The 16,426-nt window shown below is 34.9% G+C and overlaps 1 protein-coding gene and 1 long non-coding RNA gene across 3 annotated transcripts; both read right to left on the bottom strand.

Annotated features, from left to right (window-relative positions):
- Positions 1-296: 296 nt before the first annotated feature.
- On the bottom strand, positions 297-10,960 carry p4ha1b (prolyl 4-hydroxylase, alpha polypeptide I b). Of its 2 annotated transcripts, XM_052580864.1 has the most exons (15): positions 10,792-10,960; positions 8,527-8,603; positions 8,164-8,260; positions 7,925-8,076; positions 7,443-7,580; positions 6,608-6,847; positions 5,583-5,794; positions 5,203-5,379; positions 4,864-4,934; positions 2,551-2,650; positions 2,366-2,419; positions 1,498-1,563; positions 1,301-1,369; positions 1,109-1,205; positions 297-968 (listed from the first exon to the last, which is right to left on the bottom strand). In XM_052580864.1, exons 2-15 carry the CDS (start codon positions 8,600-8,602, stop codon positions 898-900), a joined length of 1,620 nt encoding a protein of 539 aa, XP_052436824.1. In that variant the 5' UTR covers position 8,603; positions 10,792-10,960; the 3' UTR covers positions 297-897. The 2 variants fall into 2 exon arrangements, with proteins under 2 accessions (XP_052436824.1, XP_052436823.1); XM_052580863.1 differs by lacking the exon at positions 10,792-10,960 and having other exon boundaries at positions 8,527-8,641.
- Positions 10,961-12,745: 1,785 nt separating this feature from the next.
- Positions 12,746-16,058, bottom strand: LOC127976447 (uncharacterized). The gene is made up of 3 exons (XR_008157797.1): positions 15,893-16,058; positions 15,217-15,327; positions 12,746-14,425 (listed from the first exon to the last, which is right to left on the bottom strand). It is a non-coding gene; the product is annotated as an uncharacterized LOC127976447 (long non-coding RNA).
- Between the last annotated feature and the right edge of the window lie 368 nt (positions 16,059-16,426).

Below are 16,426 nucleotides of genomic sequence, written 5' to 3'. Positions count from 1 at the left end.
TGAACAACAAAAAACTGTTTTTTGAACTAGTTACTAATTATTCCATGGGGCTCTCTCCAACATAAGGTGAGTAAAATTCAAATTTCAACTCAAATTGTTATGTTACAATTTAAAACAGGCATCCATTATTATTCAGTCAGACATCATACTGTACAATTCTTGAAAATCAATCTCAAAATAATTTCAAAAGTGGCCAGTCAATAGTATAGTAACCATCTCACGCTGTGCTAAATAGCTTTTTATCTGATGATTGACCTTAGGCTTAAAAACTGAGGAAAACAAAAGACACCTGAAACTCGAAGCATAGAATTTATTTCTGTAGAAAACTATCACACGCCCATAGGCACAAGTACAAAAAAAAACACACAGAACAAATACAACTTCAAGTTGTTTGCATTGGCCTCAAGACTGAAGAAAATACTCTTTGGTACTTCTGTATGTGTTTCGGGGATTCGTAACATTTGTTTGTAACAGATCTTTTGGTCTCAAAAGGTTGGCATTTCAGTTTGCTATGTTTCCTGTAAAAATAACATTAACGTTTATGGAGTGTTCAGTGGTTTAAATTAAAGACTTAAGTAACTTAAAAAAAAATAGAGTTCTGTTGGAGTTTAGGACAGGAAAGAAAGTGCAAAAGAAACATGGAGTTAAAAATCAATCCTAAATAAATAATAAAAATACATTTTTGATTGGATCTCTGCATATTCACTGTGCTTACAGTCACAGCATGTGCTGCCCATAAACCTCACAACATTTCAATATTTGGGTAGAAGGGCACAAGAATAGAAAAACTGCACAGACTGATGCATAGTCATTCACTCCTTGTACAGACACACATCCCATACTGACCAAAACTGACACCCTGACACTAAACAGGAAATAAAAGAAGACAAGAAGTTATCATTCCATCTCGGACACTGCACAGGGCCGTCTGAATTCTTGACCTCGTTCATGTATCCATTTGTTTGATACTGGAGAAAAAGTGTTGAAAAGGAGAATAAAACAAGTGAGAAAAATCTGTTACAGATGTGGTTGGCCAAACATTTCCATTCCAGTACTCGCTTGTTATTAAGAGAATAATACATAAATGTCATATTTACTACAGACTCACCCCATTTATTGCCTACTAATACTGGACAGGCAGCATGTCTTGTGCTGTAGTCTCCTTCTCCACTGGCAAAAAGGTTGTACCAGAATACTGCCGTACCCTGAAAAAATAACAGTCAAAGAATAGAGTGAATATTAAAATGACTGACCTAGTTTACAGATTATGAGAAATAATTCATTATTAGTGGTATTTCACCTTTTTAGGCCAGACTGCTGCTCCAACATCTGGGAAGACTGTAGCGCCCCCTGCTGACACGTCACTCATCTGCAACACATCAAAAGTAACAAGCATATTTAGTTGAAAACAGATATGTTATAAATCATGCTGAAACTAATGATTGACATAGTGTGTTATATAGTGTTTGTGTGTGCATGTGAAGACAGGTTACTCACATAAAAGAGCCAAGTGGCAATTCTGTTTCCCGTTCCCAGTTCTTTAAAGGCATCTGGTTCATCTTTCTGTATGTATTAAAAAAAACGAAGTGTGAAAAAAAAATTTGATACATGCTTAAACTACCATTCAAAAGTTTGGAGTCTGAAATATTTACAAATATGAAGAAAAAAAAGCCCTTATACTCATGAAGGCTGTATTTATTCAATCAAAAATACAGCAAAAACTGTAATATTGTGAACGATTATTACGATTTAAAATAGCTATTTTCTATTATGTAATTTATTCCTGTGATGGAAAAGCTGTCACATCTAACATGATCCTTCAGAAATCATTCTAATATGCAGATTTGGTGCTCAAGAAACATTTCTTATGATTATCAGTGTTAAAAACAGTTCTGTGGAAACCGTGATACATTTCAGGATACTTTGCTATATATATATATATATATATATATATATATATATATATATATATATATATATATATATATATACATACATACATACATACATACATACATACATATATATATATATATATACATACATACATACATACATACATACATACATACATACATACATATATATATATATATACATACATACATACATACATACATATATATATATATATATATATATATATATATAATTTTTAAACACCATTTTTTATAATAACAATCTTTCTTAACATTGTAAATCACTTTAAGGTGTCTTTGCTGAATAAAAGTATTATTATCGTGAAAAAAAAAAAAAACATACTGACCAGACTTTTGAATGGTAATGTATATAAACAATATAATAATGCTATGTTGATTTAAAGTGCAGTGACTATTTTTTAATCTGTGAAAGGACAGGAACTTACTCTTCCAAAGTCAAAATGAGGCTCGTACTGCCCACCAACTCCATAATTTGCAACCTTAGATGAAAGAAATTGATTATGACAACCTTTTCAACAAAGCAATATTACAATGGATGGATACTTGTTACATGAATGTGCCACTAGACTAAAAGCATCTCATTGGCTGAACATGTGAAAGTCCCTCTTACCTGGAGCTCTTCTGCTGTGTCCATTTCCAGGTCTGTTACATCCTCGATACGTTGGTTAATCTTTTCAATCGTAGGATGCTCATATGCAGACAGCCAAGCACTAGAATGAGGAAAAGAGAGTGGAGGTTGATCAAAAAAGTGAAACAAATAAATACAGAAGCAATTAATATGCCATTACAAATGAAAATTCAGACCACATGCCACAACATGCACATGGAAGATTTTCAGACATTTGCACATTATTTTTATCGTGAAAACATTTCTAATGTGGAATACAACTATTTTATTTAGCTATGAATGTGAAAATGTCTGATTTTAAAAATGGACAAGTGAAACTGTGAAGAGTGGAAAAAGGCATTAAAAACAGAGAAGACAGCAGTCAGCAAAATGAGTTCACTCTCTCTTCACACTGAATATAAGAGTAAAGGGAATTGGAAACACTAAACTAATTCAGTATTATGAATGAGTGTGATTGTGTGAGTGCAAGAGAGATAGAGAAAGATAGAGAGAGGCCCCTCAGCTATTGCAAATCAAATAAAACATTAATCTTAACCAAGTTTTCCCCAAAGCAGTTGCTATCTGACACCTGCACCACTGATTAAATTAATGAATTAATTACATTTTATACACCTTAGTGTTCTTAAGTTTGCGGTCAGTGAGATTTTTTAAAAACATTTTTAAACAATCATATTGTAAAGTATTATTCCAATTTAAAATACAGGTTTTCTATTTTAATATATTTTGTAATGTCATTTATTCCTGTGATGCAAAGCTGAATTACTCCAGACTTCAGTGTCAGGTGATCAATCAGAAATCATTATAATATGCTGATTTGGTGATCATGAAATCTTTTAATTATAAATGTATATTAAAATATATTAGAAATGTATTTACTGTCACTTTAATTAATTTAATGTGCCGTTGCTGAATAAACATAATTTCTATTTTCCAAAAAACTCTTACAAACCAAACTTTTTAGTGGTAGTGTATATATAATTTATTTTAATATATTCATTCCCCCTACAGAGCGTTAGTGGTCTTAAACTCACAATCCGACACGGTCATAACTTTTGGTGTGAAAGGAACTCAAACACTCTCTCAAACACTCATAATAACTTGGATAAATTAAACCACTCTGGTGGGGATGGAAATGTGAACAGAACTATGCATAGCTCTATTAAAAAATATATTTAAATCGACAGGCTTGCCGTGTGTAAACTCAAGGCACTGTTTTGTACATGTTCATGCACAATCATTTATTTAACAATTCTAAAATATTTCAGGAAGTCAAAATATTAAGGGAGCTATAGTATAAGAGAGACTCCAACATCTGTTGCCTGTGAAAGTGGGTCATCAAACTTTTTACGGCTAATTTACAGCCAGGTGAAGGTTGGATTTTTGGGTTTAATCCAGTATCAGAACATGCGGTGAATCTGCATATCAAAGGGGGTTCTCTAGAGATGATGATGATTTTGGATAGGATGTTTTGATCTTTGATCTATGACATTTTGATTCCTTACCTCTTGGAGACTCAGTAATTGGCAGTGGTCAGTTTTCCCGTATTGGGATCGTGCACAGTGGCTCGCTTTAGCTATTCACCATTACACACAGCAACGAAGAGAGAGAGAGCAAAGGTTGGAAGAGAGGCAAGAACACACAAAAACATGGACAAAGAATGTGCAAATTAAACAAAAAGGAAGACAAGAGAAAAGGAGAGAGTAGGAGAAAGGGAGAGAGGTCACTTTAGTGTCATCTTCTGAACTGAAGCCATGTAAAGAACAGGGACAGAACTGTGCACCAGCAGCGATGCTAGAGTTTAAATAATTTTGACCCCTCAAGTCAAAGTTATTAGCAGAAACTACTGATCCCAAACTTTCAAATTGTAATTTTTAAAGCACTCTGTCCCAGTTCCCTCTGCACAGACCGAATGATGACTACTGCAAGAAAAATTAACAAAGTAGAGCATTTCTTACTCTTTCTTTCTTTTATCCAGCACCTTGTGACAAAAGACAGCAAAGCATGGTGGACAACTCCTCAGCATGAATGCAATATCTAGTGTGTGTTAGTTTCAGCTAGTTCTTGTCAACATGCTTTAGAATCTAGATTTCATTATGCTATTAAGCAATACTTTTTTAAAGAATTTGCATTAAGATTATGTATAATTTAAACATATTTTAGCTATCTAATGCAAATTTAAATAGCAATTAATTCCACTATTGTGATATAGGATTTACTATATTTTGCATTGTTTCTACTAAGGAGTTGGATAGGGCACGACGATTCGTTTCTAGACTTGCACACCGATTGCCTTACCTCTTACTGATCCTGTAGGGGGCAGTCTCAAGCACGCCCGTGATGGGATTGGATATAGTAGCCCTACGGAGCTGAGGAGCCAGATAAGAATTACTTCCAGTCCTATTTACAAAAAAACCTAAAAACCTAAAACCCTAAAAAGGATTTTACGCTGTTGTTGCTCACACATATAAGACACTGTCTGGAAAATGTATAATCAATCATGGATAATACAATACTTTTTTATTAATTAGTAATTTATTGAAAATGTCATTATCTGTTTTTAATAATAAATTTTAGTAATATATATTTAAAAAACACTCTGCAAACAACAGCATAACTTCAGAAAGCACAACTCACTCTGGGTTTTGCCAGCTCCTTCACTGTCTTGATCTCACTGTCAGAGATGATGTCATGATAACGGACAATATGTGGGCGGTCCCATTCATCTTCCATCTTCACTGGAGCCAAAAGCAACCGTGGGTTACGGTTGTTGTCAAAGTAACGGCAAAACAGTCGGCTCTGTCTGCGGGGTGTCTGCAAATAAAGCAAGCAGAAGAAAATGTACAAAATTATTTAAAAATAAAAATAAAAATAAAAATAAAAATAAAAATAATAATAATATATATATATATATATATATATATATATATATATATATATATATATATATATATATATATATATATATATATATATATATATATATATGGAAAAAATGTTTAAAATGTTCTGCTCACCAGTTTGACTCCCTCTCCTCGGCACAGCATTTCATATTTCTTCCTCTCTGGCAGAGGGTCTTTGGACCTTTTCCTCTGAGCGTCATGTTTGTTCAGCACTTTCTTTTCACTTTTTTTATCCTCCTGTTCCTTCTCGGCCTCTGCCTTTCTCTGCTTCTCCAGCTGGAACTCAAAGTACTTTAGGTTCCCATTGGCCCTCTGGTGATTCGGGTCTGAGATTCACACACACAAACAAGTAGGGAAAAACATATTTTAATGCCATTAGTCATAATTTCCATGTCTTGTATGTTCATTGTTTCTACCGTTGTCCTTGATAATCCATATATGGCATTACAATCATTCATTAATTCTAATTAATTTAGGCAAGTTAGTTCACTCAACAGTCATCAACACCCCAAGCAAGGTTATTTTCTATAGGTGAAAGCACAGGTCATATCTACTTAAAATAAACGTAAAAATCAAAAAGATAATATACTAAAATTCTGTCTGTTCCCTAAAAGACAATAATTATTAAACTAAACAAAAAAATAAGCATAAAAAAATAAAATCATTTTAAATTAGCTTAAAATGCTAAATTTTTAAATATTATAGACATCACAGCATTACAATAATGTATAATATTATAATATTAGTTTTAAGATTTTCTGAAGACTAGATTTCCCTATTGCGGTTATTGTTAACTATCAAAAATACATTTTAATAAATATGAAAAAATAAATCAAATATAAATATTACATGAATAAAAAAGAAAACTAATCAACAAACTGAAATAAAGTACAAAAATGTATAAAATAAAAAAGGAAATACAAATTTATAAAAAACTAATTTAAAAATGACAAAAGCACACAACAAAAGTATTTAATCTAAAATCTACATTAAAACAAGAATATACAATAAAAATATGTATTTTTTACATTAAAACATTTAATGTAACATTTTAAACATTTTAATACATTTTATAAAGTATATAAATAATATTGAAAGATCAAATGTTATTAAACGATTAAAATGTTTTTTTTTTTTACCCAGTTTCAGCATCCTCTTGGTGAGCTCCAGGGCTCGCTCTAGTTCCCCCTGCTGGTAGATGGCATAATTCAGGTAGTCCATGACTGTGACCTTGTCTATGGTGGATTCCTCGCCTTCATCCAGCTGTGTGAGGGCCTGAGCCATCCAGAGCTCTGTGTGATAGTAATCTGCCTCAGAGTAAGCAATCTTCCCCAGCTCAAAGCAGTCTGCCACTGTCATCCGACTCTTGTGCACAACACCTGAGGTCACACCAGAAAAAGACACAAAAACAAATGTCTCATATACTGACCTGCGTTTATCTAGGTATCATGAAACTAATATGATTATAATGTTATTTTTAAGATATCTATTTTGCTGCTGTCCCATAGGTCAATCATTATTCTTCAACAAGGGTTAGTTTCCTAAATAACCAACTATGGAGAGACATATTTGAAAAACAATACGGATCATAACTGGTGTTTTAATTTATTATATATTTTTTGTTAATTCAATTCAATTCAATTCAAGTTTATTTGTATAGCGCTTTTTACGATACAAATCATTGCAAAGCAACTTTACAGAAAATTAAGTTTCTGCAATATTTAGTAGTAGCTTATAAGTGGATCAGTTTATGTGCAAATGACAGGAATTTTCTAAACAAATAAAAATGGCACTGGATTTAACACTGACTTATGGGCACCTGACAAAGAATCTTTAAAGAAAGACATGCAACTTATCGCAGACACAGCATGGTGCTTCTCATAGGGTCAACGCAGACCATGATAAAACAATGTACTTGATGAAGATATTTACATTCTGCAATGCAAAAACACACAGACATGTACAATTGCTCACCAGGCAAGTCTCCGTTAGAGATGGTGTTGGCAGACAGCTGGTATGTGTCCTGTAATCTAAGCAAAGCTTTGGCTGCTCCTGTCTGGTCCTCTTCTGTTGGGAAATACTGTCTCTGCATGGTTAGATTAGAAATAAACCCTACAAAAAAGAACAAACAGAGAAGAGAGGCTTGATATTGAAGGTAACAAAATTACAGAAGTTTAAGAGGTTTTTTAACACATACAGAGAAATTTAAGCAAATAATGAGATTACTATTAGCAGTGGCCTGTATGAATATCGTACAGTACCATTTAAAGGTTTGGGGTCAATAGGTTTTTTGGGGCATAAATTCAAATTTTTATTCAGGAAGGACATTAAATTAATCAAAAGTGACATAACAATAAGTCAATTTTTTTTTTTTTTTTTTTTTTTTTTTTTTTAGAGATGTATAAAGTCCTTCTCCCCATCACTAATTCCTACGTCAGACTTTGAATGCCACTAACCGTTGGTGGTGTCTTTCAGCACCAGGCTCTCCAGATCACCCCACTCACTGTTGAGTCTTTTCATCAGCTTGAAGGCATTGACCGGGTGCCCCAGGAATCCCTCAGGGTCCTGCGTGGCTGTGTTCGTCAGTGAGTCCAGTTTGTCAGCCCATCTGATGCAGAATGTTCACCAGCTGTTTAGTTATTTGTGAAGCAAATTCCCAAGCAGGCAGACATGTTGAAAATGTGCATTTACTCACTCTTTAACCTGCTCTAGTCTGTTCTCCTCCTGCCTGATGTATTCTTTCAGTGACGTCACCAGGTCCTTCTCTGTGTACAGTAGGTCTGTCATCTGACCTACAAGTCAAAAAGTGAAATATCACAAATCTGGAACACCTCAGACTTCCGTTAATTTACTAAACAAAGGCTGTCACTGTACAAAGCTTTAATGACAAATGTAACCCTGTCAGATGTTAACATATTATTATCTTGCAAAACAAAACAATGGCTGCTACTTTTGAATGGCTCTTGAGTCACAAGCACTTCCTGCAATTTTCATATGTTTGGCAGGATGAATAGCCTAATTAATGGATTCAGAACAAAGCAATGGAAGATCAACTCACCAATAGAAGTGAAGAAGTCATTGTGGGCATATAGAGAATGGAAGAGGAAACTCAACAGGAACCAACACAAACCCATCCTGGAAGAAACAGAGACGGTCATACTTCTTACACAATGCAATGCACAAGCTCTACTTGATGTTGTTGTAAGAAATCATTTTTTCTGCCTTTTGAGGTGTTAATGCAATCACATCCTACAGACAACTCTCAGAACAAGGAAGATGCATTACTAAACCAACTAACACACTAAATATACAATGAAAAATGTGGTTTTGGTTGCAATAACCCCCAGTGCACACCCATTTGGATACACATGGCTACAGGTTACTGCTGGATCAGAATTTTGGCACAAAGGCGGAATTCAGAGGGCAAACAAAGATCATCATGCCAGGTCTGTGGGAAGACCCCTTTTGTGTGCTTAAGCCAGTGTCTGCATATATAAACAACATGTCATGTTTGTTTGTTGAAATGGACAACTACGGCAACCAGGGGGAAGTCCCGAGGCCTAGAGAAAGCCTCATTAGACAAATATCCAGACACATTTACTGACACACTCTGAGAGATCCACACAGCTGTTACACACACAATAATAAACAGCCTTTGTTTTATTAGTTACAACTGTTGCATCTTAAATGCATGTCTTAGTTTAATATTTTGCAGATGTGACATGGTATGCAAAAAGCATCTGACACATATGAGATATGCAAAAGTAATGCCCTTAAGGCCCATTACAGGACCTGCTCTGCTGTAGTCTGAACAAGTAGGCATCTTGTATGAACTAATGCCATGTCAGAATAAGATGAATGGTATAAGATCATCAATGATTCATCATGAAGGATACAATGTAACACATGAACTTGCAAGCTTCAATATAGAGAACTGGCTTTATCATAAAGATATACATTAAAATCTTAAATCAAATAACTGCCTTTTAAAGTTAACATCTTGTATTAGAACATTGTCATCTTTTTATCCTTCAAAGACATTAAGGGAAATCAAGTCAGAATTACTTCCAAGAAAAATCTCCTCTACACCTGCATAAATCTTAAATTTAAAGAAAATTCCTGGTTTAAAATTCTGTATTGCCATTAGTATTAATTAATTTTATTAATATTTTTGACACTACATTCATTTTTTTCTGTGTCCCTTAATATCACTATCCAGTTGATCTTTTGTAATATTATTTTAAGGAATAGCCAAGTTGCAATGACATCACAAATGTCATCAGTGCAGGTTTGATAAACTGTCATAATATCAAAACAATATCAAAATGAAATGACACTCTCAGTCCTCAATTAATGGCTAACTTTAGTTTTTTATTCCCATCCTTTTAGACACCGTTACAGTTTTGCCTCTATAGCATCCACTTATAATTAGTATTTAGTAAGGTTACAGCAGTGGTATATTAATTTCTTACGAATTACATATAGCAGTTGAAAAGGTACTGCATAATTACAGGAAAGACCCTAGTGGAGTGCGTGATCTCGTGAGGGTCCAGCATGGAAGCCGACCGCAGTTCATTGGGTGCAGAGCCACGGAACTGCCACGTCTTCGCCCCGCCCCGCCCCGCTCCGCTTCAAAACTCCAGATGAGTTAACCGCACTGCAAACTCTTCTAGAAGTTCACAGATAACATAACAGAACCCAAAGGAAAAGATATGACGATCTGTGCAGCAGGTCAAATGAGACTATATCGTATTTATTAAACACGGAATAGGCTACTCAACCCATGACACGCGCTGCGAGTTCCGCGAGCTCAACGCAGAGAAACTGTAACAGCACATTTCAACATTAGGCTATTTCTCAAAATATAATGCAAAGTTCGTTTGCCTTATCCAACTTCGCTTTAGACCACATGAATATTTATCATAACAATATGGGGCTATAGAAAAATAAGATCCTAAGTCTGACATCTCGCATAATGCGCTTGAAAGTTATTTTTTCCTAAAGATCGAGTAATTGAACACTCAGATTTATCATTGTGATTGTATATTATTGTGCACAGTGAATAATGAGTGCAAGATATTCTCCTGCACGTTCACCACATTTTCTAAACCATAAGGGTTTCTCAGCTCTTTCAGGTATCCGTGTTTTTAATATCAAAGGAAGATTATTATTTTTTTATTATTATTTTATTGTATTGTTGAAATGATGTGGCACATTACATTTGCTCTACCGATAAAAAAAAAAGTAATTGCAACAATATTTTAAAAATGAACCACAATAAAAACAAACTTCTAAAGGAGGTTGTAAAGTGAAATCCTCGTACCTTTCACGCCGTCACCGCGCAGATAATCAGGACAGATGTGGCTCTCGTGATGCTGATAAGGAGCTCAGCATGGATGGAGAACTCTTCTGTGTTTACGTTGCGTCTGATGTGCAGCTGGGCTTTATCCGAGAGGCTGCCCCGCTCTTCTCCTCTCCATCTGGCGCTACGTGCAGAGTCTCACACTCCCAAACTCAGGGAAGATGGAATTTCGAACTGAGCATGCGCATAATAGAGTTCTTACATCTCATTCCAACGAGCTCATCCTTATGATGTGGTACTTGATACAGCTGTGGGTGTGAATTTGTTCTACAGAGTTTGCATACATATTTAACAGTTTTATACTCACATTGTATCTAATAAAACTTTTTTTTTTTTTTTTTTTTTTTTTTTTTTTTTTTGCACAATCCATTTAGCATCCTTCATTAAAGAAAAAGTACACCCAGTAACCATATTATGGATAGAGAACTCAGCTTGTGGATAACTTACATTACTTGTGAATTATTGTGTTCTTATTCCTCATTCTGACAGCACCTAAACTACAGAGGATCAAGTAAGCATGTGATGTAATGCTTTTACCAAATCTGTTTAGATGAAGAAATAAATTAATCTACATCTTGGATGGCCTAAAGGTGAGTACATTTTCCGAAAATTGCCATTTTGGGGGAAAACTGTTCCTTAAAAACCATGCCATTATGTGTAAATCGAGGTTGAATTGAATGTTGTGTATTTTGTAGCTGCTGTATGATAAGTATGCACTGAAAAGTGAAGTGCCTGATGTTGTTTTTCTACTTCCTGATGGATTTTTTTTTCTTTTTTTGTGCAAAAAAATTATAATAATGGGAAGTTTCTTTCTCTTTTTCTCTTCTAACACTCTGTTGCTTCCTCTCATTTTGATTTATAACATTCTGAAACTTTTGGGTTGAAATAAAAAGGCAGCTGATGCTTATGTTTGAAGTTACTCCTGCTGGTTTCAATTCTGAATGCAACATTTGCTTTCCAAATTAACACTTCTATAAAAGAGGCAAACGTTTGTGACACAGCCTGAAGAATGTTTGTATGTTTGTGAAACCATAGCACAATAGACACACAGTGGCACACATCTGTGTTATAAAGACACTTTATTGCACTCTGTTTTAAAGAAACAATGCTCATTTACAAAATACAAATAAACATTTTTAGCATGTTTTAACATGTTTTAGCACAATCCTTTGAGAGTTGTCTTCAGTGTTTCTTATTAGTATTAAAAAAAAAGTTGTTTTCTTCTCCTCTGCCCAATCAAAGAACAGAAAAATGTCAAACACTGTTAGTCTCCAGCTATGTATTTTCAGTGCTGTTTCAGTCTAGTGATTCAAACTTATTGTTTTATTGACTTTATTGTCTTTTTTGGTCAATAGATCTATCTCTTATATTGGAAGCATCTAAAAAGCAAAACATTTATTTTATTAAAAAACTAAACCTAAACTAGACACAAATAATTGTATAGCATATAGCAGTATTATAGAAAACTCCTGCAGCTGAACACAGCTTATCAAACAACCCAGCTCTGGATGCATCACCGTCACACTGGCACGGGCTGTGACCAAGTGACTCTGCTTATATCTGTGCATGTATATATACACATACACGCACACACACACACACAATTGAGTTACCATTAAACTTAAAAGCCAGAACGATTCATGATCCATTCACTGAATGTACATATCTATATGCATTTCTGTGTATCGATGCTACCTCTCTGCAGAGCGGCAGTCCAGTATCAGTATATAATAGGGATCATGCAGTGAAGGTTGGCCCTTCTGTTGGGTCAAATAACCTCTTTCTATATTTGCTTTTTTTTGGAAGTGCAGGAATCAGAAGCTCTTTCACACAAAAACACAAGGAAACACATGCACACAAAATTATTTTAACATTGATCACAGACAGTTACAACAGCAAATCAATGTACAATTAAAAAAACGTACACTCTAAAAATGGCTGGGTTAAAAATAACCCAATTGGCAACCCAGCACTGGGTAAATATTGGACAGAACACATGCTGGGTTAAAGTAACCCAGCATGCTGGTTTACACATTTTAACCCAGCATGCTGGGTTATTGAGAAAACCCAAGATAGAGTCATTTTTACCATTTGTGGGTTTGCATTTTTATGATTCTGGGTTATTCTTGCTGGGTTATTCTCATAATTTCACTTTTGCTTAACAAAGCAATCATGGATTAATAAATAATGAAGAATACAGATTATTTAGACTGTTAAAAAATATTTTTAATGCCATCTGACATTCAAAAATTTGTACCAATGACAAACAACATGGAATTTTCCCTTTTTTTTGTTTCCAGCAAATGCAAAATAAATAAATAAAAATCACAGAAATACAGTTGCAATAAATAAGAAAATTATTTCTGAATGACCTGTGTCTAGCTGTTTAACTATTACATTTTGAGATTTTTAGCTATTTAAATACACAGTGAAATGACATTGACAATTAACATTCTTTAAATTTAAATGTAAAATCATTTAAAGATGTCCTTAAATTTATATCAAGTATATAAAGACTACTACGTAGGTAGATGTGCACTACTTAGGGTAGTTCAACATATAGTTCACCCAAAAATGAAAATTCTGTCATTTATTATTCAACTTCATGTCGTTACAAACCCGTAAGACCTTCCTTCATCTTCAGAACACAAGTTAAGATATTTTCGTTGATATTCGAGAGCTTTCAGACCAGGGTGAATAATTATTGACAATTTTCATTTTTGGGTGAACTATTGTCAAACACTTAAGCTCTGAAGCAAAGATCTACACCTGAGAGCAGTATACTCTGTTATAGAGCCTGTCAACGGAAGGACAATTTTCAAAAGGAATTGCAAAATTATATTTTCAATTGCGTTTTCCACATGTGACAAATTGTAACAAAATCCAAACACAATTGCAAATCTTGAACAAAAACACTGAACAAAAATTACTGTTTCAGTTTTTTATGAATGCACAGTGACTGCCAAATTTCAAATGGAGAAACAAAGTCAGTTTGTAGCTGTATTTTCCATGTATTATGAGTAATAAGCCTGTCATATTGATCAAATACTGCATCATAGCAGCTTTACAGTATTAAATAGGAAAATAGTGTGTAATAATGCAAAGGGACAAAAGTAAACACTCAGTTTTCAGTTAAAGTCAATTCGTCATTGATTCAGTGATGTATCGTCCCTCTGTGCAATCAAGTGGATGATATCGCTTGATATTAATTGTCCCCAACTAAAGAAAAACAAGGAACCAAAACTCCATCAGTGACAGAATGGAGAAAAAAACCTTGGGAGAAACCAGGCTCAGTTGGGGGTCAGTTCTCCTCTGACCAGACGAAACCAGTAGTTCAATTCCAGACTGCAGCAAAGTCAGATTGTGCAGAAGAATCATCTGTTTCCTGTGGTCTTGTCCTGGTGCTCCTCTGAGACAAGGTCTTTACAGGGGATCTGTATCTGGGGCTCTAGTTGTCCTGGTCTCCGCTGTCTTTCAGGGCAGTAGAGGTCCTTTCTAGATGATGATCTCCATCTGATCTGGATGTGTACTGGATCCGGGTGACTGCAGTGACCCTCTGATCTGGACACAGACTGGATCTGGTGGCTACGGTGACCTCGGAACAAGAGAGAAACAGACTAATGTTAGCATAGATGCAACATAAGAACAAGTACATGAGGTTTTATGAATTACCATGTCTGTTTTTTCACTGTGTCGCACGTTACCTGCCAAAACTCAAATGGAATCTTTAGCATCTGAATTTCCAATGCCTCAAATTGAAAACTGTCAATTTTTGCCAGAGGTGGGACCATACTATGTAGAGTGTCTGTTTTGGGAGGTGATGTCACTCAAAGACAATTGTGCCAAATGCTTTGAACAATGGAGGTTAAGGCACTACTAAAGGCAGCTGCCGCTCCGAGAGATGAGTGTTAAAGAACAGACAGTGCAACCCGGATCTTCCTATATTCTTGGCACCTCACACAATAAATCATTCTGTCATTTTTACCCCAAATGCAACTACTATCCCCTGCTAACCGTTAGAGCCACATGGTACTATTGGTCAATATTCACCATTAACCAAATGCTTTTCACCGGAGGAATAAAATATAGGGTAAGATGCAGCTAGGTAATAAGAGTAGAACTGCAATGTTGTTTGCTGACGTGCATCAGAGTGCAAACAGTGAGAGATTTGGGGTAAAAACTACAGAATATATCCCAATAAAAAACGCCCCATAGTATAGTCCCACGCTTGACACAAATTGACAGCTTTCTGTGTAAGGCATCTGAAATACAAATGCTTTTCAATTGAGTTTGGACTATGTCACAATGTATGCGTCCACATGTGGAAAAATACAATTAAATATACAATTTGCAATTCCTTTTGAAAATAGTGCAGAATATCCTTACCTGTCCATTGATTATGATCAATGCCTGAGAGATCTGCTGGCATTTTTAAATCGCCACGACAATTGGCTTTGTGGACTCTGCTCGGTTAAAGAATTCCATGTTTGTTCCAACCTTTAAAATAACGTTTAAAAAAAGAAAAAATACAAATTGTTTTAATAACAGTGATTCAGTTCAATTAACTGTGTGAAGTTAATCATGAAATTGACCCATCGTGATTATCTGTTAAATTCACCTATGAGTTGGTCTACAGAAGCAGAATATGATATAGTGATTGGCTGAAAGGTGTGCTTTCAAACAGTCTAATCAATGGGATGTTCCAGTCATTTTAAATCACAGTTTTATGTTAATATGCTGGCTATATCAAACACACAGAGTCACTGGCACAGATAAGGGAGATCACACTGCATACGCACACAGACATTTCTATGACAAGTCACGTAGGTAAAACAGTCCATATATAAACACTTATAGATGTACCAAAGTGATAAGGACAAGTCAAAAACACGATCTGGAAAATTAATATGATGTTTACGCTCATAAATTAGGTACATTCTGGTGCAGCTTTAACTATAGCACGAAATACAAATATATGTGCGTTTAAGTTACATGAGGGTTAACGTTAGTTGATTATAACAGACAAGCAATTATGTAAAATGTATAATAAACACGAACGTACCGTTAGACGCCTCAATAAGACTGCACTCGACGAGTTTTTCTCTCACAAATGTATCCATGCGCTTTTCTGACAGGAAAAAAACACATTTTGAATTATAATTTGTATGTAAAAAGACTTTATAAACCACAAAAGCATCAAATCACTTCACTAACGCGGCCAGCGTCAATCGCTGTGCGTGCGCGCATTTTGAAATGCCCTGAGACGTCGATTATTTTCCGGGAATCACTTTTCGAGGATTACTGAACCGGTTTACTTGAACTGGATCGTCGGTTCTTTTAGACCTGCGGTCCGACTATATTGTACGTAATTTCTATGATTTACATGTCGATATGGACAACTGCAGGCGTTTACATTAGCAGAAAGTCGTATTCACTTTTTGAACTCATTTGACTCACTTAAATATCAAATTCGCTTTTCAGTGTCAGAAACTACTTTTTCCTCTATTTTCACAGGTATTCGCATATTTCAGCCATCCGTCACTGTCTGAAACTTAATAAAACTTTATTAATCTGTCGTCTCAGATACCTTAACACG

Source organism: Carassius gibelio, chromosome B17, assembly GCF_023724105.1.
Source record: "Carassius gibelio isolate Cgi1373 ecotype wild population from Czech Republic chromosome B17, carGib1.2-hapl.c, whole genome shotgun sequence".
Taxonomy (NCBI): domain Eukaryota; kingdom Metazoa; phylum Chordata; class Actinopteri; order Cypriniformes; family Cyprinidae; genus Carassius; species Carassius gibelio.
Note: the sequence above shows the minus strand (reverse complement) of the source record. Positions and strands in the feature narration are given on the sequence as shown.

Excerpts from the sequence above, each read along its gene's own strand:
- p4ha1b (XM_052580863.1), bottom strand. The coding sequence starts at position 8,626 with ATGACCGTCTCTGTTTCTTCCAGGATGGGTTTGTGTTGGTTCCTGTTG. Across the intron at positions 5,380-5,582 it reads GAGGAGAGGGAGTCAAACTG|ACACCCCGCAGACAGAGCCG; the intron begins GTGAGCAGAACA and ends CTTTATTTGCAG. Across the intron at positions 1,206-1,300 it reads CAGCAGTCTGGCCTAAAAAG|GGTACGGCAGTATTCTGGTA; the intron begins GTGAAATACCAC and ends TTATTTTTTCAG.